Source organism: Lolium perenne, chromosome 1 (assembly GCF_019359855.2).
Source record: "Lolium perenne isolate Kyuss_39 chromosome 1, Kyuss_2.0, whole genome shotgun sequence".
In the NCBI taxonomy this organism is placed as follows: domain Eukaryota; kingdom Viridiplantae; phylum Streptophyta; class Magnoliopsida; order Poales; family Poaceae; genus Lolium; species Lolium perenne.
Window position 1 is genome coordinate 7,763,505 of NC_067244.2, and position 13,858 is coordinate 7,777,362.

The following is a 13,858-nucleotide window of genomic DNA, read 5'->3' on the forward strand; positions in this document are numbered from 1 at the left end:
ATAGTTTTTTTTATTACACATTGAAATATACTCTATATATGCATTTTCTATATATGCATTTTATGGTCATTTTATTCTGAAATTTGCTTAAACTAAAAATAATGGTTTTTGTCACCGTCGAACCAGATGAACCGATGGTCTAACCAGCGAACCAGTCGTCTCACCGATCCAATTTTTTAAACTATGCCTCTCACTGAAAAGAATATTTTGCATTTATGAAACCCTAAAGTGTTAACCCGAGGTTTGATCTCAAGCGGGTTTGGTATACCTCCTAACATTTTGGGAGATCTATTTGGTGCACTTTCTCCGACAAAAAGCATGAACAAAACTAGTTAGCTTGCTCGGGTTTAGTTTTTTTTGGGACCTAGAGATACACTTACTATTTTTTCTCACATACTTGTACCCGACAGATATGCAATTCAAGCTTTGGACTGGAGCTGCCCTGAGCAGTGTACACGTACGACTGATGCTAATTCCAGGTTACAGTTAATCAAAAACAAAAACTGAGCCTAAGTATTGTATAGGATAAGTTATAGCTGACAAACATTGGCTAAAAATATTTTATTCTCTATCGAATTCCAAATTTCATTTTGCAGGAGACAACTCAAGGTAACTTTAAGATATTTAATAAATTAAATTTACTTTTTTAGATAAAGGGAATATATTAACAAGATGCCGAAGCGCCAGTTCCTATTTTCTGCTGTTTTTGGTTTCAGAAATTCTACATAGAAAATATTCTCGGAATTGGACCCAACGAAGACAGAAGTCAATACTTTGACGAGACGGACCCGGAGAGCCAGAGAGGGGCCAGAGGGGGGCCAAGGGGCTCCCACACCATACCTGGGCGCGGGCCCACCCCTGGCCGCGCCACCAGATGGGGAGGGCACCCTGGTGCCCCTCCGAGGCCGCCCTTCCGCCTATATATTCTCCCCGTCGCGAAAACCCTAAAATAACAAGTCATATTCCACGAAGAGTTCCGTAGCCGCCGCCATCGCGAAGACAAGTTTCGGGGGACAGAATCTCTGTTCCGGCACGCCGCCGGGACGGGAAATTGCCCCCGGAGTCATCTCCATCGACTCCATCGCCATCTTCATCGTCGTTGCTGTCTCCCATGATGAGGAGGGAGTAGTTCTCCCCCGAGGCTAAGGGATCTACCGGTAGCTATGTGGTTCATCTCTCTCTCCCATGGTGTGATCTTTATGTGATCATGAGCTTTGTATCACTATTAATCTATGTGCTACTCTAGTGATGTTATTAAAGTAGTCTATTCCTCCTCCATGATGTAAAGTGGACATCGTGTGCATCATGTAGTACTTGGCGTAGGTTATGATTGTAATCTCTTGTAGATTATGAAGTTAACTATTACTATGATAGTATTGATGTGATCTATTCCCCCTTTCATAGCTATTGTTGACAGTGTGTATGCTATGTTAGTACTCGGTCTAAATTGCAATGGTATTATCATGGATTATGATTTGATGAGGATATCCCTATGAGTGGTGTTTGTCAAGTACTTGATGAACTTTGAGTGGAGCTTTTATAGCCACTACGTGATGATTAGTGATTCCAATAGGAGAGTAATTCAGAGTAGCACAAGTGAAAAGAAGTTATCTAATTGTCCAATTATGTGATCATTGTTGAGAGTGTCCACTAGTGAAAGTATGATCCCTAGGCCTTGTTTCTAAGCATTGAAACACCGTTTCCAACAAGTTCTGTTACATGTTCGCTTGCTGCCATTTTTATTTCAGATTGCAATTACTACTTATAATCATCCATATTACTTGTATTTCACTATCTCTTCGCCGAACTAGTGCACCTATACATCTGACAAGTGTATTAGGTATGTTGGGGACACACGAGACTTCTTGTATCTTAATTGCAGGGTTGCTTGAGAGGGATATCTCTGACCTCTACCTCCCTGAGTTCGATAAACCTTGGGTGATTCACTTAAGAGAAACTTGCTGTTGTTCTAGAAACCTCTGCTCTTGGAGGCCCAACACTGTCTACAGGAATAGAAGCGTGCGTAGACATCACTCCGCTCCGACGAGAGATTTTGGCCCCTCCGACGCCGCTCCACCGCTTCGGCCAGCACCCCTCCGTCTGGAATGGCGCGTGCAAGACGCGTGGGTAGGGGAGATGACCGATCCGGCTGCGGAAGATCGACTCGGCGTCCGCCGGGTGCACGGGCGTCACCGGAGCGCGCCAGGCGGAGGCGCTCTGACGGCGCGTGGAAGCGGGCCGGCCGAAAGTGGCCGGAGCTGATGGCGCACCTTCAAGCGCGCGCGAAGGAGGCTGCGGAAGGAGAAGCGGAGGCGCCCCCCGTTGCCGGCGCGTGCAGCCCGCCGCCGCTGCCGGCGCTACCCCGCGCGGCGACGACGACGACGACGACGCCGGGCCGCCGCTAGCCTGCGGGAGCACCTCTGAGGCGGCGGCCATCGAGGTGGCGGCGGTCGTCGTCGCCTAGGAAGAGTCGGCGACCAAAAACCCTCCGCCGGCGACATTAAGCGCCCCGATGACAGTATAGTCACTCCGGGGACTAAATCAAGTCTAAATTAGGCCCCTAGTATCCAATGTAGGTCCAAGATGCATGTATTTTGCCCATAGTATTGTAAATTATGAACGAATTCAGCTTGATCCGATGAAATCGGGGGCAATCGCGAGTTTCGATTTCCCGCGACGTTTGATTTCAGCGAGTTTGGTTCACGTTTTCGGCTGTTCTGCGTCGTCGCTAAATCCGCTAGCAATTTGTTTTTCAGGAGACTGAACTCACTTTATTCAGTTTCTCGAGAAATATGGGCTCTGCTAGAGATGCTCTTATAAACTGCTCTAACTCTTCCAACTAGTAATGTGGAACTTTAAACTTTGTCCCCACAACTTCAAGCTGCCACCAAAGATGAGCCTTGAGATTTAAATATTTGTAGGCTAAGCTGCTTTTCTGGAGTCCATATACATGCAACAGCCAATTGACCAAATGGCTAGCGTTTGATTTACTCGGATTATTGTATAAATTAGACTATCAAACGAGTACGCTTTGTTGTAAAGGTAGCATATTGTTTTGCAATGCCCATAAATTTCTGTCTATCGAGAAAGGTAATTGCCAGTGCGGATTTGGTGGAGACGGGTCTACCTAGACCTTTTTCTTAAAAATTCAAAAAATATTATTTTAAACTTCTAGAATAAATTGGAATAATCCATGCATGTACATATTACCGTAATACTTATTAGTGGATTTTTTTTAGATAAAATAGGAGGCCAACACACACAAAAAAGAACGTGCAATATATATTTCTTTAAATAGTTAACTTCAAACGTTAGTGTAATTTGATATTTTGTTGTGTAGGCTACATATAATCATATTTGACCTTTAAAATTGCATGAGTAAGTATTAAGATAGTAGATGTACATGCAAAACTTTATTTCGTAATTTCCTTTTTTTTCCTTTTCTCTTTAGGGACATTCTTCCTTTTATTTGTTTTCTACTTTCTATGTTTCTATTTTTTTTTCATAATTCACGAACGCTTTTTTTTTTGTTGAAACATAAGGCTTTTTTTGAAGTACAAACATATTAATTTTAACATGCATGTACTTTTATTTCCACGATCATTTTTCTATGAATTTTTATCACGTAATTCTTAAAATTTATAAAAAATTATGAAATATACTAGCCGCACCAAACATGACCAGGATTTAGGAAATCATCATTCAGCGCAAGCTGACCGCATGAAGGGTGGGCAAAAACGGTGTCACAGTTTCACCGGTTTCAGCTTAGTTTCAAAAAAATTACTAAAGTGAAAATGAAATTTAGGTTTGTGAAAGGAAATGAAGTGTATGCCATAGCCTGTTTCAACGGTGTCAGTTTTGCACATCCCTAGACCGCACCTACCCCACACTTTCTCATCCTCGATGTGTGCAGTGTTTTAGCCCACCAACTCACCTTGGCTAAGTTTAGCCTTGGTCAAATGAACTTACAAATAGTACAAGTTTAAAATTTCTAAGTTGCCCGCTCCAAACGAACTTACAAATAGTACAAGTTTAAAATTCAGACTCCCACCTACCCCGCCCTTCCTCATCCTCGATGTGTGCAGTGTTTAGCCCACCAACTCACCTGGCTAAGTTTAGCCTTGTCAAACAAATTTACAAATACAAGTTGCAAATTTCTAAGTTGCACGCTCCAAAGTGGTAGGCAAAGTAACGAAAATTCGGACTCAGTCTCCAACTCCGGGTATAAAACGTCAGCTTTCGATGAAGAAGTTAGGCTCTTCTTACATCAGAAAAGAACTGACAACGAAATATTCTCCAAGCCACATACGCAATCTTGCAGTGCACGTCCCCCATCCTATCCAGTATAAACACGAGCAAGAAAATATCAGGTATTCCCCGCATTTTGCTCCCCTCTCCCTGTACATACTACTGCCTACAGGACAAAAGCCCAGCTGCTATCTTTCGATTACGCTCTCAGGCAGCAAGAGCCTGTCGGAGCCGTCCTGCTTGCTCTGCACAGAAGGGACTGGCGTGGTACGTCGGGAATGCCGCTTGGTCGGCACGATCACTTCCTCGGCCCCGGGATCATCAGCCACGAAGAACTTGTCCACCTCATCGCTCTTGAACACCGGGTGCAGGTAAGCGTCGGCCAGGTAAGACTTCAGGTCGAAGTTGGGCTCCCTCGCGCGTTCCAAGATGTCCTTCTTCATCGCCTCCTGCAGAAATCAGAAACAACAATCATCAGCCTTCAGAAAGGAAACGAAAACCTTCTAACAGCGAGGTAATTAACATCATGATGCTAAACGTTACCTGTATAGGGTTCCTCACGAACGCAGGTTCAAACCTGTTCTTGCAGTACTTGTGGAACCAGATGGTCAATACGGGAAGAACGAGAAGAGCCGGTGTAGCCTCCTCCAAACCTTTTGTACTTAATAGCCCAAGGAGAAGCAGCTGCGATACGATCAAAGCTACGATTATGCGTAGATGCACCTGAGGCCAGAACTGTGCGCCGCTCTCGTACCGTTGATTGTACACGTTTATGATCTGTCGGGTCAGGTATGTATTGAAACAACCATTCAGAGGTTTGTACGATTAAATGATAAACGAACAAACCAAAAGTTTGTAGTGCATTGCTCTTTTACCTGGTGGCGGTAGACAACATATGCCAGTGCAAAGAACACCAATATGAAGGGGAGCAGGAGCGGTGTCACCGGGGCATAGACAAGACCAAGCAAGAAGTATAGCTGTATTCGAGGCTCAGACCAGTAAAAGCAGATGCTACCAGGATCCATCGCCTCTTCTCTGTCCTTTTCCGTCTTGACCAAGAACCAGTTTTTCAAATGGAATATTACAAATGCCCTGATTCTCGTTATTTCAAGAGCTACACCACTCCAACCATCAACCATCACATATGTTATGAAAAATGTTGCCTTCATTGGTACCGCTACACCGAAGGTCCTTGGTATCCTGCAAAAAAAAGCAATTTAGACCAACTTGAAAGAGCAATCACCATCCGATGTAAAAATGTGTGCAATAACAAACACAGATATATGTTTTTCCTACTATAGTGTATAATTGATAGATCTGTCTGTGCGGGACATACTCATTAGCTGACTGATGAAGGTAGGTCTTAAGCTGCTCCAAAGCAGATCCTGTAAGGATGCTACCCAAAAATACGTTGAAGAACAAGAATATAAAATACTTGGATGCAGTCCTCCGCTCTAGTGATGACTGTGATATCAATCCTTCAAACTGTGACATGTACATCAGAATAGTCGGAAGCACTATGAGGAAGATCTTCAAAACAATTCCAGGAAGAAACCCTTGGATGAATGATTTAATGGTAGGTCTGGATAACAGTTGAAAACAGAAATCAGGAGTTGAGAAAAAATCTACAATGCAAAGTTTCACAATAATTGTACAGGTATGATGTAACAGGCTATGAGAGTGCCAAGAAACTGTGCATTTTTGTGTGGAAGTAGACTTACCTTTCAATTAGAGGTTCTAGAAATGGTAGAGCCTTCTCTATGCCTTCAATATTTGCAAGAGCCTGCACAAATGCTATTGGAACGACATAAAAGAAGATGAGGAAGAAGAAGGCCACAGCAATTATCAACCTCCTGACTGTGAGGGACACAAATGGAATAGATAGATTATTCCAGTACACGTCACGAGGTTCTGGAGCCCATTCAGTTAGCCAGGTAGTTGGGTTGCTGGTCTGTTGTGTCTGAGCACAAACAGCTGCACCCCACCGTGAGCGAAACGAAACAAAGGCTGCTGGCATAATTGACTTGGGATCCTTCATAACCTTTTTCCGCTCTTCAGCTTCCTGTGTAATGAGCGAATTAGTCTGTAGTAGTATTCTGACAGTTAACTGCAAACAAAGTTTAATGCACAATACACAATCTAACACTTAAAAAGACCCAAGGAGGGACAACAGTTCAGTCAGAGTTGCAACATACGGACATGCTGTAACTTAAGTGGCAACATATTTGCACTACAAAGGTTACATGAATATTTAAGTTGTAACTTACTTCCTTTCCTATCTTCTCGATCTCTGATTTGTAGTAATCAATAGCATCTACATCAGAACCAAAACATCCAAGCCAGCCAGTCTGTAAACAAGTCAAGATGAAGGCTAGGAATTAAAATAAAGAATCCTCATATAGTGTTCTTATTCAAATCAATAAAAATAATAAGATCCATACAGAAGAGCAATGGATTGCTAACTATTTCTGTAGACTCACCTTGGTTGTCGGCCTTTTCGATTTTCGCTCAAACTTGAGTAGGTAGTAATCAAGCCAATTCCGCATTTTCTTCTTCTTTTCAACCAGATCAGCAAGTTTATTTGCATTGTAAACTACCTACAGAAGAACAAGTCTTACATATTATTCCCTTTATTTGCATTGTAAACTACCTACAGAAGAACAAGTCTTACATATTATTCCCTTAAATAAAACATCAAACCAGGGACTCATGGACATAGAGAATTGTACTCAGATAATGATCTGGATGTTTCACATGGAAGAAATATTCCACGAGCTCACTAACTGATTAACTTTGTGCAAGCACTTCACTAATCTGGATGATTAACCAGGCACTCATAAAGTAAGATATAGTAAGGATTACCTGGTTTTTCAGATAATGATCTGGATGATTGACGAGGAAGAAATGTTCCACGAGCTCACTAACTGATTCATCAGGATCTGGTGGTATATTCCGCACAAGAACCTACAAAAATGTAAACTCAATTAAAAAAGCTAGCTAAATGCTTGTGTGTTGTTACGGAAGTTAATTCATTGTTACATATTATTATTTATTTAAAACACTTGTGTCACCATAGTCTAGTTCCTGCTAAGTGAAAAAACAGTCTCAAAATACACATCAACTGATCCACCAAATATCTGGATGGCAACTACGATCATTCACTGTAACTTAAGAGGTGAACAGACCGCCACCATGATCTTTATAGGAGTGAAGAAAATAAAAGGTCCATTGATCTAACAAAAAGTATTCTACCGAGATCATTCAACATGCAACATCATGTTCAAGAAAAGGGGTCTATACCAAGCTCATGTAGAAGTTGCAATCACAAAGATGACTTATACCTCGAATATGCAACACAAATTTGCAGAACTTGCAGTTCAGTTGTGAAATAACAGTAAGATCTAAATATTTATCATTTTTTGGATGGCGAACCTTTCCAGTGTGCAATCATTTTGTTCTCACATTTTTGCCAGTCTGGCAAGCCTTTCGACTTGTCCAAGCTGACACAACATGTATTGAATATTTCAATCTACAAATAGGAAGAGACTAGGCAAAGTTGAACATGATCATACAGTGAACTGATCCGGTCGGCGTTTCTCTGAAGCAAGAAAGGATAGCCTCATGGTTGTGACTATTTCATACTCCTTCAAAAGTACATAGCAGGTCCAAAATGTAAAAGCATAGGCCATAACCACGTGAGCTATAAACCTGCAGAAAACATGCGAACTGTGAGCACCATTGACGAAGAGAATTGTACTAACCAAAGATAAATATGGGTGGAAGATTATGTTGTAAGGCTGATATGCAACATGATTTTGAGCAGAACTGCCTAAGATTAAATTTAACCAGCAGTTGCTAAATGCCAATGGGGTGCGTTGCTCATATCGCTTAAATAAACACTTGAACTTGAAGAAATGGTATGCATGTGCAGATTAGTGAAGTACTTGAACTTCAAGAAGGTTGTCGTCCATAATTTAAAAATTACATAGCACTGAACGGACTTAACTACAACTGATTATAAACAGCGCTTATAATGGATGCATATACAGATTTCAGTTGTGGTGACCCTGTGCCACTACTGAATATCTACAACTTCTATGAAACAGATCACCAAATCATTTCCATAAGTAACATAAATACACATTGATAAAGAAATAAACTAATGCTGGTGTGTAGCCTGTTGCTCACCTCTTAGATCCATAAGGTACGTTGGATAATGAAAGTTTGTCAATATCACTTTGGACTACCTTCAGACCTTCTAGTGCGTCATTGGTCCAGTTCACAGGGACCAGAATAGCGAAAGCAAGAATTGTAATTGGAACAAATATCTTGAGCCTGCAATAATAATTAGTTAAAAGCTAATCAACATACGCGCATCGGAACATTGGGCCACTTAATATGAAGGATGTTAAGCAAAAAAGGACAAAATAACTATACATACAGGCCCATATGATGTTCCACATACAGCTGTAATGAGAAAAGATGAAAAATCTTTGCACAATAGAAATGTGCCTCTTCACAGAACGAAAAGCAACAAAGTAAAACTTAAATGATAATTTGGGTACCCATTCTTAGACTTCAAGCACAAGGAACAACATGCATGTACAAAGAACTAGTTTTTGTGGTGTATTCCCTTAAAGAGACGTAGAATCGTCAAAAGGTTCAACGGGACCAAAGATCCGCAAAAGCAAACATATACTCATCATGGGATTAATCAATTCGTACAGGAGAAGAGCTTGTGGCATCATACAGAACAACATCACTGCTAGGATAATAAAATGATCAAGATACAGTAGCAGTGGTCTGATTTGTTATCATAGGAGAAGAGCTTGCGGCGTCATACAGAACAGCAGCATTACTAGGATAATAAAATGATCATGATACACTTGCAACGGCCTGATTGAACAATTCATATGCAGTATATCCGTAAAGCTGAACAACAAACAGCAAGAACACAAAGCTGCTGCAAACGTACCCTGTGCGGTATATCCGTAGATAGATAACGGAATCAAGGCCTGCATGCTCGATCAACTCTTCCTCGGGCATCATAAGAGCCGCCGGTATCCAGCTTAAGAACTTGAAGTAGGACCTCCAATCAATGTTAACGTACTTGGTGACAGCCGCACCGGCGGAAGACGGGCTGTCTCGCATGCCTTTCAGGTACCATTTCGGGAAGTAGACCCTGTCGTTGACAGGCTGTAACCGCAGGAAAGCAAACGCCAGCAAGAAGGCGACGGCTGTCGCTACGTTGAACCCCGCCGCGACGCATATGTCGCGGACCGTAGCCATGGCTGTCCGTCAGATAGCTTCACATAGAACAAAGCCTGCACACAAGAGCCATCATAAGTATGATGAGTAAGAACAGACTGTAACATATGGTGCAATAAGATCATATATATAGCGCCATGGAGGCGCATTGTAACGATGAGCCTGCGGTGTCAATGTGTGATACAGAACAACAGCAAGAAAATTGCTAGGATAATAAAATGATTAGATACACTAGCAATCGTCTGACTGAACGATTCGCATTGTTGCACAATATTCGTGAGGCAGTCAACTGTATTTTCTGATTGATTCAGACGTATATATTTGTGCAAGAATTTGGCACCAAAATCTAGGACATTGCTGGCCCACTAATATTGGTAAACAGAAATCCCACATTCTTAAGCAGTAGGCAGGGGACAAGTGGCACCAAAGCACTGTGCAAGAATTTGCTAGTACCAAAATTCGCCTACCTTAGCTAATTATAGATAAACAGAAAGGTGTTTATGTCTTAAGCAGTAAGCAAAGAAGCACAAGTGGCACCAAATTAAGCAGTGAGTGGAATAGTACGAACAGTGTAGGTAGTGCACGGAAAGGAACCGGTAACCGTATGGAAAGCTGTATGAAGATACTAGTATCCTCCTAGCGTCTTGTGGCTGGCCAGGTGCTTGGGCCCTAGTGGTGCAAATCAAAGCAGGTAGATGTGTCCACGGGAAAATGTGCTGAACGTTTCCTCCTCCACAGGCAGAGCTTTCACGTAGTACTAGCACACATCTTCCCGAAGCATCGGAGCGCACGTTTGACCATGAGAGCGAGGGTTTTTGCCGTTGCCGACGTGCATGACAGGGACGGTGGAAACGAATATTAGTAATAATACGGGGCGTATCACCAAACCACATCTTCTTTGCTTCCCATGCATCGATTCAAGGGAGTGAAATACTTTACGTGGTGGTGGAGTAGACACGGAACGAAAGCAGAGTATTATTTCTCGCCTACTTGTTCCGAAAATACTTTACGTGGCAGTGGAGTAGACACGACATGGAAGCAGAGTATTTCTCGCCTACTTGTTCCTATAATTCGGAAAAGGACGGCGATACGCGCGAAAGGAAAGGGGGAAAAATCTTGGGGATGGCAACGTCGCTTACTTTAGCGGCTAAACATGGATGGGTTTGCGGAATCTTTTAATTTCCCCTTCCTGTAATGCGGAACCGAATCGATCATGGAGCGGTTTGTGGAATCAAGCCACCGGCTGCATCCGGTTTACTACCAGATGTGAGAAGACAACACGAGCTGCTGCAGCTAATTAGTGGTACTACTAGTAAATAATAATTAATAATAGCGATTACTGTTTGTTGCGGAGAATCCGACGAACAGTTGGGCGGCAGCACAGGGACTGAGCCGACTATACAACTCCATGCCAAAAGTGGAGGGGGAAAACCGAAGCGACGGAACGGGACAGCTGGGGCGTAGTCCTACTCCAGTATATCGCGATACGATCGAAGATGGAACGAATCCGGCACTGATCATCATCAAGGAACTATCTTTACCGGGAAAATCGGGAATTACGGTGGAGCAAGCAGTAGCAGCAGGGAGATGGAATCGGAGATGGGGCAGGGAGGAGGGATGGAGGGGGTGGTCACCTGTGCTGTGCTGGGCGGAAGGAGCAGTAGACGCCGGCGGCGGCGGCAGGGCGGGGCTGGCGGCGTGTTTGTCGTCCGCCGCGCGCAGATGGAAGGCGTATCCGTATCCCTAGGGAGGGATAATCCTACTGTGCCCGATGGATGCTTTGCCTAGAAGGGTAGGGAGAGTAGCTGGCTGGCTATGGCGTGCGGAGGTAGCTTGCCCGGATTTGATGCGCTCTCGCAGCGGTGGCGGCGATTCTGGTGGTGGTGCTGTGCCGTATCTGGAAGCAATAAAAAGAGGTGGGGAGCGGAGGAGGAGGAGGACGGTGGGGCGGCGGCTGGATGGAGGTGGATTCGGGGGCTGGATGGATGGCAACGGTCACCTTGATCCATCCCTAGTTGTACTGTGGATGGGTCCGGAACAAACGGGAGCACGACACGGTTTGGCCGCGGCACGTCGGCAGCCATGTGGAGGAGGCGCGTACCACATATGCCTACATATCCAAGAGGGCGACACATTCCGCGCCCCCGCGTTCGGATCCGGATGGGTCAAACTGGACAAATCCGAGCCCCAACGGGCCTCGCATCGCAAATGCGGATGGCCGCGGGTGTCCGGGACGATCCAATCCCGGCCCAAATCTGGATCAGGTTTGCGTGGCCGCGGATGGTACGCGGCGTCCTCACGTGTCCGCTTGGTCCACGTGGCTGGCCCAGCTGTTGGTGCCCCAGTCCTATTAAATGTGGACTGGGGGAGGGGGACTGTCCCTATCCAGTCCACACTCTCAACTCCGGCCGCACGCACGCACGAGCTTCCGCACCGCCATGGCCCCGAAGCAGGAGTTCCTGCCGTCCGCCAACTACCACAAGGCCAGCAGCAGCCGGCGAAACGCGCCGCCGGTGTTCGAGATGGGGCCGCCGGCACCTCCCATCCGCGTACGGATCTACATCACCGTAGTGGTGGCGCTGATATTCTGGGATGCCGGCGTCCCAATGTCGTGGGGGACGTGCACCTCCCCCACAGCTGGCACCTGAGCACAGATCGGGTTCCGGTGCCACCTCTACATCAACGAGGCCGCGGCAGCACCACAGCCCCAGCCCCAGCCTGAGCCCCAGGAGGAGGACGACCCCGAGCTGAAAGCGGCGCTCGCGACGTCCCGCGAGCTCAGCAACCTCGAGGAGCTGGCCAAATGGCCGCACCTCGCCGAGACGCTACGCACCTCCGCGCTGGAGGAGATGGCCAGGACGGCCCAGTAGGACGCCCAGGCGGAGGCGTGAGCCTTCCTCGAGATGGCTCGCCGAGAGGAGGAGGCCACGCGCCAGACGACGCTCCGGGCGGAGGAGGAGCGCCAGACCGCACTCCGGCAGGAGGCGGAGCAGCTCCGGAAGGAGGCCGCGCGAAGGGCATGCCTGCGCAGGCCGGCGAGCCCTCCGGACCCACACTCCGCCTGGGAAAGGGCGCAGTGGTCACCCTGGCCGGGGTCCCCGGCGCCCTCCGGCGTGTCCAGCCGGAACAGCGCGTCACCGCCGGGGGGCGTCGTCCTCATCGACGGCGACGACGACGAGTACTACTGAGAGTAGTAGTGCGCACCGGCGGCCACCGTGCACCCAAACCCTGGCCTAGGGTTTGCTCCTTTTTTTTCGTTTAAAGCCATATAGGGCTTTCTTTTGTGTAAAAATTGCCCAAAATAGGGTTAAGTTTAATGAACCCTAGTTTAAATTTACTTTTTTGTTGTTTTCCTTTTTCATATTTATTTTCTTTTATTTTTTACATTTGCGCTGCGTTCGCGCATTGGGGCGCAGCGTGCGACCCAAACGGACACGCGGACGCGGACCGCTATCCGGGTATCCGCGCGGCCACCCAAACGGCCCAAAACGGACGGCCCAGCGCATCCGTTTGGGTCGCATGGTTGGAGATGCCCTTAGCCAACCAACCTTGTACACGAAAAAGAAAGATGCTCATGCTGTTACCGGAATTGTTCATCGTCGGTATTTACAGGTCTATGGTTTATTATTTATCTTTAGCTACATTTAAGAAGTCCAAGATTGTGTGGGAAGAGAAAGTTTGAAAACATCAAAACTTTGCTACTATCTTTTAGATTTTATTTCGTAATCGTTGGAGGCAACTCGTATATCTCTACCATGTGCTATTTGTTACTATAAATAAATACGGTATTGATTGTCAAAAAAAACGAAGGGTTAAATTTATTTTTATTTTCTCACGAAATAAGTCATCTTTGTAGACAAAAAAAAACATACTACAACAAATGCCCAACCAAAATGTTAACCTAACATTTTACAAGCATCCCATAATTTATGGTTGGTGCTCAGTACACGGCACCAACCGTAAATAGGCCACCGCTGTCAACACCCGGATTTTTAAGTCCGAATGCCTATTATGTCATACATCACAATCCCAGGAATATTGTTGTTGCGAGGCATAATAGTTAAGTATCACAGTCATCATTCATTACAAACCATAAGTCTTACAATTTTGGAATCACATGATCCATATTACACGAATAGTTGATCTATTGATCAACGAACAAACACAAGTTCATAGTTCAACATAGCGGAAGCGTAAGATACAAGGACTCTCTAGTTCACAGGCCAACGCTTGACGTCGGAAGGCGCTTAGTTGTCGTAGGCATCCTGCTGGTCATCTCCTTGGTCCTCCTCATACTCTGGCCATTTGAATAGCCAGGGACAAAGCCGTGAGTACGTTGAGT

General features: G+C 45.2%; 1 protein-coding gene across 1 annotated transcript; it reads right to left on the reverse strand.

The window, feature by feature from the left end:
- Positions 1 to 4,189: 4,189 nt before the first annotated feature.
- LOC127342385 (CSC1-like protein At3g21620) lies at positions 4,190 to 11,457 on the reverse strand. The gene is made up of 12 exons (XM_051368331.2): positions 11,151 to 11,457; positions 9,224 to 9,572; positions 8,437 to 8,583; positions 7,821 to 7,956; positions 7,111 to 7,212; positions 6,729 to 6,845; positions 6,516 to 6,596; positions 5,970 to 6,310; positions 5,585 to 5,830; positions 5,124 to 5,448; positions 4,792 to 5,025; positions 4,190 to 4,697 (listed from the first exon to the last, which is right to left on the reverse strand). Exons 2-12 carry the CDS (start codon positions 9,535 to 9,537, stop codon positions 4,437 to 4,439), a joined length of 2,304 nt encoding a protein of 767 aa, XP_051224291.1. The 5' UTR covers positions 9,538 to 9,572; positions 11,151 to 11,457; the 3' UTR covers positions 4,190 to 4,436.
- Between the last annotated feature and the right edge of the window lie 2,401 nt (positions 11,458 to 13,858).

Coding starts and splice junctions, on each gene's coding strand:
- LOC127342385 (XM_051368331.2), bottom strand. CDS start 9,537: ATGGCTACGGTCCGCGACATATGCGTCGCGGCGGGGTTCAACGTAGCG. Junction 6,597..6,728: donor CGAAAAGGCCGACAACCAAG/GTGAGTCTACAG, acceptor ACTTGTTTACAG/ACTGGCTGGCTTGGATGTTT. Junction 5,449..5,584: donor CTTCATCAGTCAGCTAATGA/GTATGTCCCGCA, acceptor TTTTTTTTGCAG/GATACCAAGGACCTTCGGTG.